Below are 15,142 nucleotides of genomic sequence, written 5' to 3'. Positions count from 1 at the left end.
TAAAAAGCTGACAAGTTTCGGACCCTGTTCTAGAGACATTCATCCATTTGCTCCCCACAAACCCCTACAAAATAGGCACTATTTTACTCTTCATTTTACAGATAAGGAAACCGAGGCCCGGAGAGGTTGAATGACTTGCTTCAGGTTGCCCAGCCAGGAAGAGGCAAAGCTGGCTTCAGTCAGAGCCACTGACTCTTCCTGGTACAAGGATGGCTGACCCCTGATCGGGGGTGGGTGGGCATATGTACCCTTTTTGCTTTTATGTTCAGTGCTTAGGGGCTACAGCATGGTCCCCGGGGGTGTCTAGGCCGGATTCTTCCTGGCATTATCTGTCTCCGGCCCTCCTCCTGTACTGTCCCCTCCTCCCTCCTGCCACCGCCCACCTCAGACTTCCTCCTTCACTTGGTTGGACGCTACTACACCACATCCCACCGGCCCTTGGACTCCGGTGTCCAGCAGCGTCGCCTGCGTCATGGGGGTCCTTGGACCTTCCAACAGGCTCCTGTTCCTGCCTCTCCTTCTGACAGTGGGTGGTGAGTTGGGGGCTTCTATAGCTGCCTCCTGAGTCCCTGGGCTCGGCTTGGGGCAGAGCAGGGAGCGGGATAGAAAGAGAACCAAAAGGGAGGTGGGGGAAAGCAGATCCCCAGGCCCCCAAAACTTATGGCTGTCTCCCAGAGCCTGAGACCCCAAGATGTGGCCTCTGGTGGCAGCAGGGGGAGGGGACTCTGCGGGTGTTGCAACAGGACAGTTCGGGGTAGAAGTAACGCTGGCCAGTGACCTTGACGCTGGCCCACAGGTCCCACCAGACATCACTTTCCACTCTTATCTCCTGGCTATCAGGACCCACCCTCCTCAGGTTCTGTGCCCACCCTCCAGTCACAGCCCCATGCTTCAATTTACCTTCTTTTTCTCTCCTCAGGTTTCAGCCCTGTCCAGGCACAGAACGGTAGGCCTAGACTCTGCCGTCCTCCTCCCTACCTCCCAAAGACCTCCCCATCTCTGTCTGTTCCCCAGTCTCTCCAAACCTTCCCCTGCTGACATCTCTTCCCAGTTCCCAACTCCCACTGACCACTCCCAACTCCTATGCCCCATTCTCAGGATGCAACTGCTCCGTGGTAAGTCCTGGTGTGCTGGCGGGGATCGTGCTGGGGGACCTGGTCCTGACCCTCCTCATCGCCTTGGCTGTGTACTCCTTGGGTCGGCTGTTCCCTCGGGGGCGAGGGGCTGTGGAGGGTGAGTGGGGCTGGCAGGGGGTAGCCTGGGATTCTCTGAGGGAGGGGTAGGCTCCCAGGTCACAATCATCCAAAGGGACAGTGATGGAGGGGCTGATTTTGCAGCAGCAAAATGTTCCAAATTCACCATCTTAACTATCTCTGCGCTCTGCACTACTCCCCATCCCCCAGCAGTGACCAGGAAACAGCGCATCACTGAGACAGAGTCGCCTTATCAGGTGAGAAAACCAGCTTCTCTTCCTCACATCTCACTCCTACCCTGTGGGTGTCTGTCCTAAACACTTCCCCAGTCCTTCTAGAACCTAGACCCTAAAGCCACTTTCTCAGCAACATTTCAAACCCTCAAAGACTCATGGGGCATCTGTCCAAAACTGCTTTCAATGATCAATCATGACCTTATGCTCAGCTTAGAATGTGTGAGAAAACATAGGAAGGGCTTTACTTGCACAAGGGCAAACGTAGGCCTTAGTGCGAAGGCAAGCATGGAATTGTTCGGGACAGGTTGATTTCTGGGAGAAGCTCTCAGAAGGGCAGACGACATAATTCGGCCCTAATTCAGCAACTCTGAAGAGAGGAGTTTTAGAATTTGGGGGAAGATCCTGTATCCCCTTGAGAAGCTGATGAAAGCTAGAGACTCCTCAGAAAAATCCACACGGAATTTACAAAATTGTGCATATAATCTAGGGGTGGTACAAGTATCTTGAAACCCTTCTTAAGAACCACCATCCAGGGGCACCTGGGTGGCTCAGTCAGTTAAGCATCTGACTCTTGATTTTGGCTCAGATCGTGGTCTCAGGGTTGCGGGATCCAGCCCTGTCTGGCTCTGTGCTCAGTGGGTAGTCTGCTTGGGATTCTCTCTCTCTCTCTCTCCCTCTGCCCCCCTCCGCGCTCGTGCTCTCTCAAATAAATAAATCTAAAAAAAAAAAAAAAGACCCCCCCATCTCCCCACTCCCACGTGTGCACGTGCGCACTCTCTATCTTAAAAAAAAAAAAACAGACACAAAACCACTGCTCAGACAGATGCATCTTTCCATCGCTTGCCTCTCAGTCATTGCCCTTCTCAACCCTTTAGGGGTCATGGGCTCCTGTGAGAATCTAATGGAAGCCAAATAGATCCCTTCCCATAAGGGTGCACACCCAGACCAGTCATTTGCTTATGATTTCAGGGATTCAGTCTGAGGGCTGCCTCTTGCGGCCATAGACGCCTCCCCCTGCAATTTTAAGCCTTGTTCTGTCAAGTCTCTTACTTATCTGTAGCTGGCTTTGCTTTTCCTCACTTGTGGATAAAAAGTCTCTTTGTAAAGTGTAAGCATCTTGAGTTTGGCTTTGTGAGGTCCAGAAGAATGAGGGAAATTTTCAGTTACTGGGGGCAATGAAATTTTAGGGCAAAGCATTATTCTAAATTATTCATCCTTTGGTGGAATTTGTCAAGCACCTCACAGCAACAGAGTTCACATCCTAGTTGGGGAGATGGACCTGAAGCAAATTAAAAGATAAGATAATTTGGGGCAGTATCATGAGGAAATAAAACTGGTGTGACAGTGACTGGAGTGTGTGTGTGGTGGGGAGAAGTTAGATGGCAAAATCAAGAAATGCTTCTCTGAGGAAGTGACGTGAGCTGCGACTTGAAGGGAGAAAGAACCATCCACGGGAATATCTAGGAAGCGCATGTTCCAGGCAGAAAGAACAGCTTGTGCAAAGGCCCTGAGGCTGGGGCGTAATGATGAGGCAGAGGAGACAGGGAAACACTAAATGCACTTGATTAAAATCCAGATCTTTTCCATGGCAGAAAGGTTAAAGAAGCTGCCGGGAGCCTTATAAGCCACTGGGAGAAGGCTGAATTTTGTTTTAAGTTTATTCAGAGGACCTCATCCACTAATGGTTCCCACCCTGTGCCTCCCATTAGGAGCTCCAAGGTCAGAGGTCAGATGTCTATAGTGACCTCAACACACAGAGGCCGTATTACAAATGAGCCCAAACCACAGCAGTCAACAACCTGATGCCTGGATCCGGTCATTCCTGATGTCTACCCAGCACCCTATTCCTACTCCCACGAAGATACAGATCCACAGAATGCCCACCCTGAGGGGTCAGACTGCTCTCCACTATTGCCCCCAAATAAATATGGCATACAAAAACACTGTTGAGTTATTCCAGATCTCTCAGCTGAGGGGGCAGGGATATGTGGGGTTCTAGGGGGTCATGGACCCAGAAACAGCTAAATAGGAGGGAAGCTTTGGGGACCCTGGGGTTCTTTGAAGAAGAATTAGAACCAGAGGGAGTTCAATTGTTTTATTCCACCCCAAAGTGGGGAGTGCGTTTCCTGTGTGGCCGCATACCATGCGGGATGAGAGGGTCAGAAGTCAAAGGTCTCACTTACAAGGGGGTCAGCCCCTGCCAGGCATGTTGATGTAGACTTTGTCATCTTCTGGGGGTGGGGGAGAGAAAGCATGAGGCCTGACCACCTACCACCCACCCACATCTCCACCTTCCTGGGGACCCCCTGTCTCAGGGGTTTCCTCCGGAGTTCCCCCCTGCACCGCCCCCAGGGTTTCCCCAGCATCTCCTCCAGGGCTTCCCTGGGGGACCCCTCCCTGGGGACCCCCTCTCTAGGGACTCCTCTCCCTCCGGGCCCCACCCTGTCTCTGCCCTCACCTCGGATGGGCCTGCGGCGTGGGCAAGCCCACACAAACACCACTGCAACAATGAGTAGCGACACCACCGCATCGGCGGCCAAGAGGCCTGCCAGCACTGGCAGAGAGAGGGGCCCACATCCGGAACAGGAACCTGGAGGGTGGGGGCCGAGGCAAGAAGGCGGTTGAGGGAGGTTCCAGACCCTCAGGGCTGCACTTTGGGCGTCTGGGGCAGAGGAAGTCCCTGGGGGGAGGCGGGGATGTCTGAGATTCCCTGAGGTTGACTTGGGGGATGAAAAGGGAGGTGGGGTCTGGAGAGAAGTGGGAGGGTGAGAGTCCCAGCATAGAGGGACATACGTGGTGCTTTGGGCATAGTGGGTACTCCCAAAGAAGGCTGGGGGGTGGCCAAGTCCCTGGGGCTTCAATTTGGTGATGAGGGCAGTGAGATGGGGACCCAGAGAGGACAGCAGATGCCCTGGGGGCTCTCATTTGGGGGTGAGAAATTAGCTGGTGACCTAGAGAGCCACCGGGGGTGTTCCAGGACCCTCAGGCCACACTTCAGGGGCAGAAGCAGTACCTCAAGAGCCATGGCAAAAGGGGAGGAGTGCCAATTTCTCACCTGGGGTCACCAGAGCTGCAGCCACTGTGAAAAGAGAGGGAAAGTGGATTAGCAAGGAGAGGTGGTTCCCAAAACAGGGTGCAAGGAAAGGTGATGTCCTGAGAAGTAACCTCCAGAGAGCGCAAATGAGAAAGAGGCAAGAGAGACAGAAAATCAAAAGTAGAAGTAGAGACAGACCCAGCAGTGAGAAGGGGAGATTAACAGGCAGCTACTCCAGACTCAGCTTCTCTCCCCCAAAGAACCAGGCTCGGAAGCCAAAATGGATCCCCAGGAAGGAAGGGATCCTGGGAGGACCTGCCCTTAGCTCTCCTCCCTTCAGATGTCACCAAGCCACCCCTCTCATAAATGCTCTGCCCGCCACCCCCCATAACCACTGGCTTCACCTGGCAGCACAAGCAGGAGCAGGAGGACACCTGAAGGGGCCATGGCGGGCTGGGGGCTAGAAGGGGTCTGGCAAAAGGCTGTGGTCCAGAGAAGTCCTGAGGAACAATGGGGGAGTGAAGAAGCAACAACAGCGGATGTCACCCTGCTGGTGGCAAGGTCACCTGCTTCCTGTGTGATGGTGTGGGAGGGGGAGAATTGGTGGGTCCCTGTGACTGCCTTTGGGGATCAACTGGATGTAGGGTCAGAGACCAGGGAGGCTGCTATGATTGTCCAGATGGGAGGTGACAGATGGACCAGGTCGTGGGCATTGAGGAGGCTCTGGAGAGATTTTGGAGGTGAAACCAACACAACCTGCTGATCGTGTAGGTATGGGTGTGTGTGAGAGAGGGGGATTCAGGATGACCAAAGCTTCTGGACCTTCTGGACGAAGCAACTGAAAAGACGGAGCATCCTTTGACAGACATGGAGAGGAGGGGAGCAGGTTTAGGGGGAAACTGCCAAGGTCTGGGGACACTGAGTTGGAAATGCCTGATAGATCTCCCTGGAGATATATAAATTTTCAGGTTGATGGCTTATGGATGGTATTTAAAGCCACGGGACTGGATGAGATCACCAAGGAAGTGAGTTCAGACAGAGGAGTGCCCCTGGCCCCCAAGAATGGGTGAAGAGGTGGAAAGAGCCAGGGAAACTAGGAAGGAACAACGTGTGAGGAAGGAGAAGCAGGAGAGCAGAAGTCTTGAAAGGCTGGCAGAAATGATTAACATGGCCACAGATGTGGGAACTGAGAATGAGCCTCCCCTGGGAATGTCAAGTTGGCTTGAGGGCTGGGAATTCCTGTCAGCTTAGTCTACAGCTATACCAGGCACCCAGCAAAGTACCTCCCTTAAGGTAATAAATTATTCTTAATGATGAATGAATAAATGAGAACTGACCTCTGAAAAAGAAGGTGATGTGGGGAAGAGGGAGAAGTTTGATCCCACCGACGTGAACTTCCCTCCCTTGGGACCAGGAAGTCCTGAACCCCAGCCTCCTCTCACCCCAGGACTCAGTAATACTGTCCCCTCCCAGCTCAGGCCCCAGAAATCAAAGCCTCCGGCCCACCTTGGACAGAGACCCAGAAGTCCAGGCCCCCACTGCCCTCCTCCTTAGGGTGTCCGCTATCCCCGGCCGTTTCTCTCTCAGACCAAAGTTGGGGTCCCCCAGCTCCCTCTTTCCAGGGAGGCTCAGGAGTCGCGCCCTTAATGTCAGCCCCGCCCATTCAGAGACCAGGCTTGTTCAAGCGCGACACGGGGACTCCCGGGCCTGTGGGCGGGGCCCTGCCCTTGACTGGGCGGTGCCAGAAGCCCAGTTTAAAAACTCGCGGGGCACTGACTCTAGATCGGGGACCCGGCGGCGGCTCCGCGGGGCAAGTGCGAGGCTGGCGCAGCGCCGAGGCCGCGGCCCTGGGGGCCCGCAATCCGCGCCACGGAATCCGCGAGGTAATGGAGGGGGCGGGGAGGAGAGGCACGCTCGGCCCCTTGAGAGAGCGAGGGCTGGAGTCCTGCTCCTGCGAACCTGAGAGACGGAGCTGGAGCATCAAGCCTGGGTGCTGAGAGTGAGCGTACTCGGTATTTGGAGGGGGCAGGAGGCCAGGACTTCTGGGTGGTGATGGAGGAACGGCTGGGATTCTGGGCTCCTGGGTCCTGGGGGGTAAGGGACCGGGGAATCGGAATCCTGGGTCACGGGGGGGGGGGGGGGACGGGCTAGGAGCTCCGACCACTGGGTCCTGTGGAAGAAGGCGGCTGGTGGCTCGGACTCCTTGCTCTAGAAAGGGGCTAGATGGAGTCCTGGGGGCGTGGTTGCTTAAAAATCAGCCACGAGTCGCTGCGGGTGAAGTCCCGCGCCCGGCCGCAGGGGTCCACGTTGGCCTTGACCCTGCCCGGGCCCCGGGAATTCCCGAGTCCCCACCCACCCCGGGTCCCCGGGCCGAGCAGGAATTCCCCACGTGCGGGGATTCCGAGAGCTCCACGCCTGGCCGCGCGCCCCGCCTCTGAGCGGGACACCTGCGGCGCGCCGCCGGGAGAGGAAGGGGTGGATGGAAGATTCCCTTGCGTGTGCGCCGTGACGTCAGCACGTCGTGTCTGGGCTGTTTCCGAGTTCGCCCTCCCCCGCTTAACCCTTGCTCTGCCGGAACCCGGGCTCGGAAGGGTGAGGGTTGAGGGTCCAGACTTCCTTGGTGGTAGGGACCAGGCTTCTGGAAACTGAGACTCCCAGGTGCAAGGCAGGGCGAGGCTGAGGGCCCGGACTCCTGGGTCCTGGGAAAAGGGGTGCTAGGCTCTCGGACTCCCGCAGAATGGGGCCTGGACTCTTAGGTCTGAAGGAGGGATAGGGTCTGAACTTCCGGAGCCCAGATGAGCTAGGGGGCTATTGATTCGTGGTTCCCTGGGGAGAGGGGCTGGGGACTCGGACGCCTGGTTTCCTGAGGAAAGTGTGTCAGGTCAGCTTCTAGGGCGGAGAGATGTTGGGAACCTGGATGTGCGTCTCCAGGGAGTGATTCCCAGCGACCCCCAAGGCCTCCGGACTGGGAGATCTGGGGGCTGGGATTTTTCACGGAAGTTGGGGGAGGTGCAGCAAAGGAGCGCCCTCCTCCCCCTTCCTCAGTTTCCACGACGCTGGTGGAAAGTTGGGTCAGAGGGGAAAGTGCGGAGCAAAGGGAAGGAAACGGCGGAGGCGGAAGCTGCACCTGAAAGCTAAGATTGGCTTTGGAGTTCTCAGGCGGCGTCAGTGTGCCAGTTTTTCCGCGCAGGAGGGTGAGGGAGGGTGCCCGAATCCACTCCCCCGCATAGTTGGGTGACTTAAGGACCTCTGATTGCTTCCCTCCCCTTTTCCTGTCCCCTCCTTCAGTGAGCCGGAGTGAACGCAGCCACTGCCCATCACAGACCGTGAAGAAGCTCCTGGAAGAGCAGAGGCGCCGTCAGCAGCAGCCTGACGCTGGTGGAGTACCGGTAAGATCCATGAAGCCCCATAAACTGTAATTCGTGAAGCCACGTCCTGTTGGGGAGAGGCTTGATGGCTGATGGGCCCTTGGAACAGATGAGAGGTGTAGTCCTGACTTAGATGCGCTGTGGGTGGGGAATGGATGCGAGGGATCTCTCAGATAAATTCCCCCGTGTTCCTGTTTTTGTTTATCTCTCTACAGGGACAGTTTCCACCTCCCCTGGCCCAGTCCCTGACTCCATCTGTGAATGAGAGTGAGGCCGGTAAGTCTGCAAACTCATCTGGTTCCCTCAGCTCCAGCCCCAGCTTTCTTCAGGGACTCAGACACCCCAAATCTTAGAACCCGGGGAACTTAGGAGTCAGACCGTCTTTCTTGCTGGGACCCAGTAGCAGTTGATCTCCCAGATTCTCTGGAGCCCATGGGTGTATGTACACAGTCCTTCCGTGTTCCAGGGGCTCAGGCTCCCAGCTTTTTGTTGCTCCCCAAGTCTAGGCCCTCAACCCTCAGTGTCCCTGGAGTCCAGGTCCCAGAAGTCCAAGCTTTCAATCCCTTGGTGTCCTGGCTTCTGGGTCCCAGCCCTTTAGTGTCCCACAGGTACTAGCTCTCAGTACCTCGGGAGATTCAGGGCCCTCACACCCGCCCTCCAGCCTTGGTCGTGATTTGCCCGGCTCTCATAACCAGGCCTGCCCCTGTTCCTCCTCTCACAGGCCATTCTCGCTTCCCAGTACACCAAGAGACTGTGGGTTCTGGACTTGGCAGCCTGGCTCCCACCACAGGCTTTCCAGACTGGGACCCCAACACGCATGCTGCCTACACAGACAGCCCCTACTCTTACCCTCCTACTGCTGCTGAAGGCTTCCCGACTCCTGACTTCTACCCACCCTCCGACCCAGGGCGGCAGTGTCCATTTTCTGTGGGGATGGAGGTGAGATATAGAGCGGGAACAGGATGCTGAAGGGCCCCAAAATTCCCAGTTGCCCTCATGCTAGATTAAGATCCCATTCTTCAGATGGGCAAAATTGAGGCCCCAAGGTCCAGGGTCACTTGGTATAGATGGGGCACCCAGCCACTCTCCCTGGCACTCTGTCCATGTACGTGTATATGTTTGGAAGAGGGAATTCTTAGCTGACTGGCTCTGCCCACCGCATGTATCCTTTAGGACCCCCTGGATACCCGGCTTTATGCAGAACCTTCCCTGCCACAGGCAGGATCCTGGAGAGGTTCTGGACTCCCCTTAGGACCCCCACAGTTGCCCCCTGTGCCCACCGGACCATCCCTGGACACAGCCCGTGCTCACATGCTGGCTTTGGGGCCACAACAGCTGCTGGCCCAGGATGAGGAGGGAGACACGTGAGTATAGGGGATTGCAGTCTGCCTGTTCCTGGCTTAGCTGGGGTGGGTGCTGTGCTCACTGCTTGCCCCCACCTGTCCTCAGGCTCCTGCACCTGTTTGCGGCTCGGGGGCTGCGCTGGGCAGCGTACGCCGCAGCTGAGATGCTCCAAGTGTACAGACATCTGGACATTCGTGAGCATAAGGGCAAGGTGAGGGCCAGGGGCCTGGACTCCTGGATTTGAAGGGAGATGGTCTGGGAGCCTGGATTCTTGGTTTTCAGGGAGGAGACTGGGGGCCCAGACTGACCTCCTTATCTCCTGCAGACCCCTCTCCTGGTGGCCGCCGCCGCCAACCAGCCCCTGATTGTGGAGGATCTGCTGAAGCTCGGAGCGGAGCCCAATGCCGCTGATCATCAGGGACGTTCTGTCTTGCACGTGGCTGCAACCTATGGGCTCCCAGGAGTGCTCTCGGTATGGCCAGCTGCCCGGTGGGGTGAATGGGATGGACTGGTCGCTCAGATCCTGGCTTCCAGGGCTAGGAGGCCTGGGGAGACTCTAATCCAGCACTCCGCCTTCTCCTTCTCAGGCTGTGATTAACTCGGGGGTTCAGGTTGACCTGGAAGCCAGAGACTTTGAGGGTAAGTTGGGTGGGTGTGGCAGGTGGGGCTTGGGTGGGGTGGGCGCTCCGGATGCAGAGCCCTCATCGTCTCCACCCTGCAGGCCTCACCCCTCTCCACACAGCCATCCTGGCCCTCAACGTTGCTATGCACCCACCTGACCTATGTTCCCGGGTGCTGAGTACCCAGGCCCGAGACGGGCTGGCTTGTGTCCAGATGTTGCTGCACATGGGTGCTGATCACACCAGCCAGGTGAGCTGGGCAGTGGGCAGCCGGCCCCTGGGAGGGTGTGTGGGATGGGTCACCTGGATGTCTGGCGGCTTCAGACAAACGCTGACTTTGCCTTTTGCCAGCCGTGTGAACTTGAGCACGTGGCTTCGTTTTTCTATGCCCCAGAGAATAAGATTACTGATCCTAGCTTGTATTTATCAACCACTTCCTATTCAACGAGCACCAGGTGTCACGGATGAGCTAATAGAATCCTCACCAACCGCCTTTGACATGGGCACTGTTATTACTTTTCCTGCTTTACTGATAAAAGAAACTGAGGCACAGGAGTCAAAAATCTTACACCCTGTAAGTGTCAGAGAGGGGATTAGAATCAGGTGACTTCACGCCAGACTCCAGCCCTTCATGGGCAGGCTGAGAGAATTAAACATCCACTTACCGTTTTGTTTTGTTTTTTAGTTAAAGAATTTTGAACACAGATAAAATACAGAAAATAGTGTAGCGACCTCCCCGTACCCAACGTCAGCAATCAGCAACTTGTACCCAGTCCTGCCCCATCAATTCCTCGACTTTCCTATAGCATTTTAAAGCAAACCCAAGCATGTATTTTCATCCACAAAAATTTGTGTCTTTAAAGTTAAAAACTCTTTTAACCTCAATACTATCATTGTACCTTAAAAAAATTAATCTCATAATATCAAATATCCTGGCTGTGTTCAAATTTCTGATTGACTCTAAAGTGATATACGTTGTTTTTTCATTAAAAAAAACTATTGCCATTATAAGACTTTGAAGGTTGCTCTTAGGGGCGCCTGGGTGGCACAGCGGTTAAGCGTCTGCCTTCGGCTCAGGGCGTGATCCCGGCGTTATGGGATCGAGCCCCACATCAGGCTTCTCCACTGGAAGCCTGCTTCTTCCTCTCCCACTCCCCTGCTTGTGTTCCCTCTCTCACTGGCTGTCTCTCTCTCTCAAATGAATAAATAAAATCTTTAAAAAAAAGAAAGAAAGAAAAAGAAAGAAAGAAAGTTGCTCTTAATTTAGAGCTTCCCCCTCCCGTCTCCTTGTCTCCTCTCCATGATTTATTTGGTGAGCCAACTAGGTTGTTTAGCCTTGTATAAACACATCGTATTTCTAATATCCGTTATCATTACAAACTCTTTACAGGCACATAATAAAGTTTCATTGTGGAAAATGTGTTTATTTTCTCCAAAATGTGAAGAGAACAGCTCAGAATGGAAGTGCATATAGGCTTAGTTTAGTCCCCTGATTAATGCTGCTCAAGTCCCATCCTTAGAGATAAAGTACAGTCCGTGTGGGATGGGTGCGTTTTACCATGCCTAACAGAATGTGGGGTGGCCAGGGCAGCTGCTAGCCCAGAGCTCCTTTGGAGGATCAGAGCCTTTTTCTCAAAGACACTTGGGCTGGAAAATTGTCGTAGTAAACATAGTTCTGTGATGCCTATGACGTGAATGGCACCCCCTTAAATGTGGTACTCTTGTATAGTGCACAACATAGATAATGGTGTAAGGCACCCGTGGGTGCTTGCAAAGGAGAGACAAGGCGTCTAAAGGCTCTTGGGTTCTGTGGGAGGGGCCCTGGGTGTGAGGACTGGCCTGACTTCCGCCGTTGCCTTCTCTACAGGAGATCAAGAGCAATAAGACAGTTCTGCATCTGGCTGTGCAGGCCGCCAATCCTGCCCTGGTTCAGCTGCTGCTTGAGCTGCCCCGGGGAGACTTGCGGGCCTTTGTCAACATGAAGGTGGGGGCCTAGGTTGGAATGTGCGATTGTGTAGGATGTGAAGGTGAAGGGCAGGGGGATGTTGGGAGGCCTGTGGGCTGTGGCTGTGGCAGGGACAATGTACAGAACACAGGTGGGGACCGTATAGGATGTGGACGTAGATTGCGGGAATGTACGGGACATAGAGGGGTGCGTGGAATGTGACTGCGGAGGGGATTCTGGGTGTGAGCAGGGGCAAGTGGGATGCGGCTGTGCAGGCAGGAGTGTGGGATTTGGGTGTTGGAGACTGTGAAGTGTACCGTTGAGGGCCCAGGCCAGCTGAGTCTGAATCCTCATCAGCCCTCCCCGCACTGTCCCCAGGCCCATGGGAACACAGCCCTCCACATGGCGGCTGCCCTGCCCCCTGGGCCGCCCCAGGAGTCTATCGTGCGGCGCCTGCTGGCAGCTGGGGCGGATCCGACACTGCGAAACCTGGAGAATGAGCAGCCTGTCCACCTGCTGCGGCCTGGGCCGGGCCCTGAGGGGGTGAGCGCTGAGTCCACCCTGACTGCAGAGTGGCCTCTGACCTAACAGGGAGAGCCCCTGACCCTACCCATTCGTGACTTTAGGGGGTGACTTTTACTCTCGGAAGGTGACCTTGATCCCTATCCAAACCTGACTTGAAAATGTGACCTCTAACCCCAGTGTTTGATTTCTGACCTGATATTGGTGACTCCTCCTAACCTCTACTTCAACCCTGACCTCTACTTCTAACCCCAAATCCTGACCTCAAGGTGTGACCTTTGATTCCCAAGTGTGATCTCCAACCCCTCACCCCAGCCCTGAGTTCTGACCTCAAAGTGGGACTTCTGACCTAAATGCGACCTATGACCCCTTGCCTCTACCCTCCGACTCCTGGTCCTCAATGTTAACCCCAAAGTGGGAACCCCCGCCCAGCAACAGCTTTCCCCTTCATCCCCAGTTCTGGCTCCTGAACCTTTTTTGTGTGTGAACCATCATCCCTAACTCCACATCTTGACTGTGAACCTCTGACCTGCAAACCCAACCGATCCTTCTCTGCTTCTCCACCTTCCCCTCCAACTTCACGGGGTCTGTGGCCCTGACCTCTCTCTCCAGCCTCCCTAACTTCTCCTCCCCGGTCTTGTCTGCAGCTCCGGCAGTTACTGAAGAGGAGCCGTGTGGCACCCCCAGGCCTGTCCTCTTAGGACTCAAATCCAGAACCTGGACTGATTTTTCCAGTCCCCACCGTCCTGTGGGACAGCCAGCGTATGCTAATGTTGCAAATCCATGATAATGTATGTGGAATGTCCTGCCAGCGGGGTCTTACATTAAAACCCCAAAATGGCTGCTGGGGGTAAACGAATCCCAATATTTGGGGTTGTGTAATACCCCTCCCCCACCCACAAGGAGCCCTCTTGATGATTTCTGTGAAATCGAGGCCCCTTGATTGTTTCTGTGAAACACCCTAGACCCCTAACCCTTTCTCCATTGGGATCTTTTGGGACCCCCTTCCCTACTCAACTCCAGTTCAACTCACCTAGAACCCCAGATGTGATTTTCCTACATAGTACTTGGGGTACCCCCAGAATAGCTCCCAGTGTTATCCAGTAGATGACCCCCCAAACCTCCCCAGGACCCACACCATTCAGGTCCTTACCCCTGAGACATAGGAAGGACTCTCCTAGATTCAAGTCCCCTAGGTCCTATGCTTTCTAATTCAGAACTCAGCTGGACCCCTGTCCCAGATCTGCGCATTTCCAGTGAATCCCTCCCCTATCTGAAACTCCTTATTAAACTCAGTTTGGACTATACAGTCAGTGTCTAAATCTCTGGGGGGATTGGTGTAGGGGAGCGGCCATGGCGCGTGGCTGAGGAGGCAGGTTTGGATGACTCTGTGGGGTGGGGTGTGTAGCAGACTGTGGGTACCAAGTCTGCGTCCTGTCACCTTCACCCCATCAGCACCTGGTGGTCTGAATGCCTGTGGGCATCATGAGACCGCTGGTGCCTGCTCTACCCTGGGTATGAGCCTGGTAGCCTTAAGTGCCAACAAGTTTATGCCACTTCCCATCTAACAGCCCTCGAAGCAGAGACTGAGGGGAGATGGTCTAGAAAGACTCCAGGTCCCTCACCTCTGTATGAGGATAGTGTAGAAGTGTGTGTTCTACACAGGCTCTCAGAATTCCCCACCAGAATCAAGCTCCAGTTCCCCCACACAGTTCTAGCTTGATGACATTCCCTTTCCTGATGCTTTCCCTTTTCTGTGTCCTTTCCCACCTCCCCTACCAATAGATTGTCCTCAAATCCTGCTTCTGGAGAGACCCAAACTAAGATAGAAGACCTCCACAATGCCCCTTTCTCATAACTGCCCCACAGCCTCTGCTCTGGATTTCATCCCAATCTTATCACCAAAACAGCCCTGCTGAAAGCCCACTGACTTAGCCCCCCACTGCTCAGAGCCTCTCAAGGACAACAAACCAAGCATACTTCAGGGCATGTGCCCGTGTCTCCACCCCAAAAGTTAAGGCTTGAAACAACCATCACTATTTGCTCATGATCCTACAGTCTGGTCTGGGCTCGACTGGACTGTCCTGCTTTGGTCACTCGTGGCAGCAGTCAGCTAGAGGCCTGATTGGGCCGGACAACTTCACGCACAGTCTGATAGCTCAGCCGGGATGGGTGGAACCAGTGGGAATGGGCCAAGCAGCTCTTTCCTCATGTGGTCCCTCCAGGAAGGTGGGTGAGTCTCTTCACAGGGTGGTTCCAAGAAGTGTTGTAAGAGAACAAGTGCTCGTTTGCACCGTGCTTGTTGACATCGCATTGGCCAGAGTCATTCACATGGCCAAGCCCAGAACTCGGGGAGGGAGCTCCACACCAGGGCTTGAATATTGGGAGGTGGAGTTTCGGGAGCCACCTGTGTTAGTCTCCCGCAAGAGCAGCCCTGAACCAGGGTGTATCTCTTTCTGTGTATGCACATAGTCGCAGCTGACCCGAGAAGAATCCATAGGAATGTTATTCCATAGATTCTAAGAACTTGACCGGAATTCATCTTACAGTCATATTGTGGCATAATTTAATTTCTGTATTTTTTCCTTTGTGGTACAAAGGTATTTTATCATCTTTCTATCATCTATCTATCTATCTATCATCTATCTATCATCTATCATCATCTATCTATATTTTATCTATCATCTATTTTATGTATGTATGTATGTATGTATCATCTATCTTAGAGTGTGAGTGAGGGGTGCGGCAGAGGGGGAGGGAGAGGGACGAGCAGACTCCATGCTGAGTGTGGAGCCCAGTGTGGGCCTCGATCCCAGGACTCATGATCACATCCTGAGCCAAAATCCAGAGTTGGATGCTCAAAGGACTGAGCCACCCAGG

The 15,142-nt window shown here is 54.5% G+C and overlaps 3 protein-coding genes across 6 annotated transcripts; 2 read left to right on the top strand and 1 right to left on the bottom strand.

The window, feature by feature from the left end:
• The first annotated feature begins 402 nt into the window (after positions 1-402).
• Positions 403-3,384, top strand: TYROBP (transmembrane immune signaling adaptor TYROBP). Of its 2 annotated transcripts, none has more exons than XM_026484524.4 (5): positions 403-533; positions 920-946; positions 1,099-1,233; positions 1,407-1,450; positions 3,139-3,384. In XM_026484524.4, the coding sequence occupies exons 1-5, from the start codon at positions 473-475 to the stop codon at positions 3,202-3,204; spliced, it is 333 nt and encodes a 110-aa protein (XP_026340309.1). In that variant the 5' UTR covers positions 403-472; the 3' UTR covers positions 3,205-3,384. The 2 variants fall into 2 exon arrangements, with proteins under 2 accessions (XP_026340309.1, XP_026340306.1); XM_026484521.4 differs by having other exon boundaries at positions 1,404-1,450.
• HCST (hematopoietic cell signal transducer) lies at positions 3,358-6,144 on the bottom strand. Of its 2 annotated transcripts, none has more exons than XM_026484513.4 (5): positions 5,970-6,144; positions 4,868-4,963; positions 4,485-4,508; positions 3,888-4,019; positions 3,358-3,660 (listed from the first exon to the last, which is right to left on the bottom strand). In XM_026484513.4, exons 1-5 carry the CDS (start codon positions 6,124-6,126, stop codon positions 3,620-3,622), a joined length of 450 nt encoding a protein of 149 aa, XP_026340298.3. In that variant the 5' UTR covers positions 6,127-6,144; the 3' UTR covers positions 3,358-3,619. The 2 variants fall into 2 exon arrangements, with proteins under 2 accessions (XP_026340298.3, XP_057170680.1); XM_057314697.1 differs by having other exon boundaries at positions 3,358-3,657.
• Positions 6,145-8,447: 2,303 nt separating this feature from the next.
• NFKBID (NFKB inhibitor delta) lies at positions 8,448-13,569 on the top strand. 2 transcript variants are annotated; one of them, XM_048223969.2, is made up of 9 exons: positions 8,694-8,770; positions 9,005-9,195; positions 9,281-9,386; positions 9,501-9,647; positions 9,763-9,814; positions 9,897-10,045; positions 11,663-11,779; positions 12,119-12,283; positions 12,910-13,569. In XM_048223969.2, exons 1-9 carry the CDS (start codon positions 8,765-8,767, stop codon positions 12,961-12,963), a joined length of 987 nt encoding a protein of 328 aa, XP_048079926.2. In that variant the 5' UTR covers positions 8,694-8,764; the 3' UTR covers positions 12,964-13,569. The 2 variants fall into 2 exon arrangements, with proteins under 2 accessions (XP_057170679.1, XP_048079926.2); XM_057314696.1 differs by lacking the exons at positions 11,663-11,779; positions 12,119-12,283; positions 12,910-13,569 and having other exon boundaries at positions 8,448-8,770; positions 9,897-11,620.
• The last annotated feature ends 1,573 nt before the right edge of the window (positions 13,570-15,142 follow it).

The sequence above is a fragment of the Ursus arctos genome, unplaced genomic scaffold (genome assembly GCF_023065955.2).
Source record: "Ursus arctos isolate Adak ecotype North America unplaced genomic scaffold, UrsArc2.0 scaffold_19, whole genome shotgun sequence".
NCBI lineage: Eukaryota > Metazoa > Chordata > Mammalia > Carnivora > Ursidae > Ursus > Ursus arctos.
The sequence above is the reverse complement of the archived record's forward strand: the minus strand, read 5'-3'. Positions and strand labels throughout refer to the sequence as shown.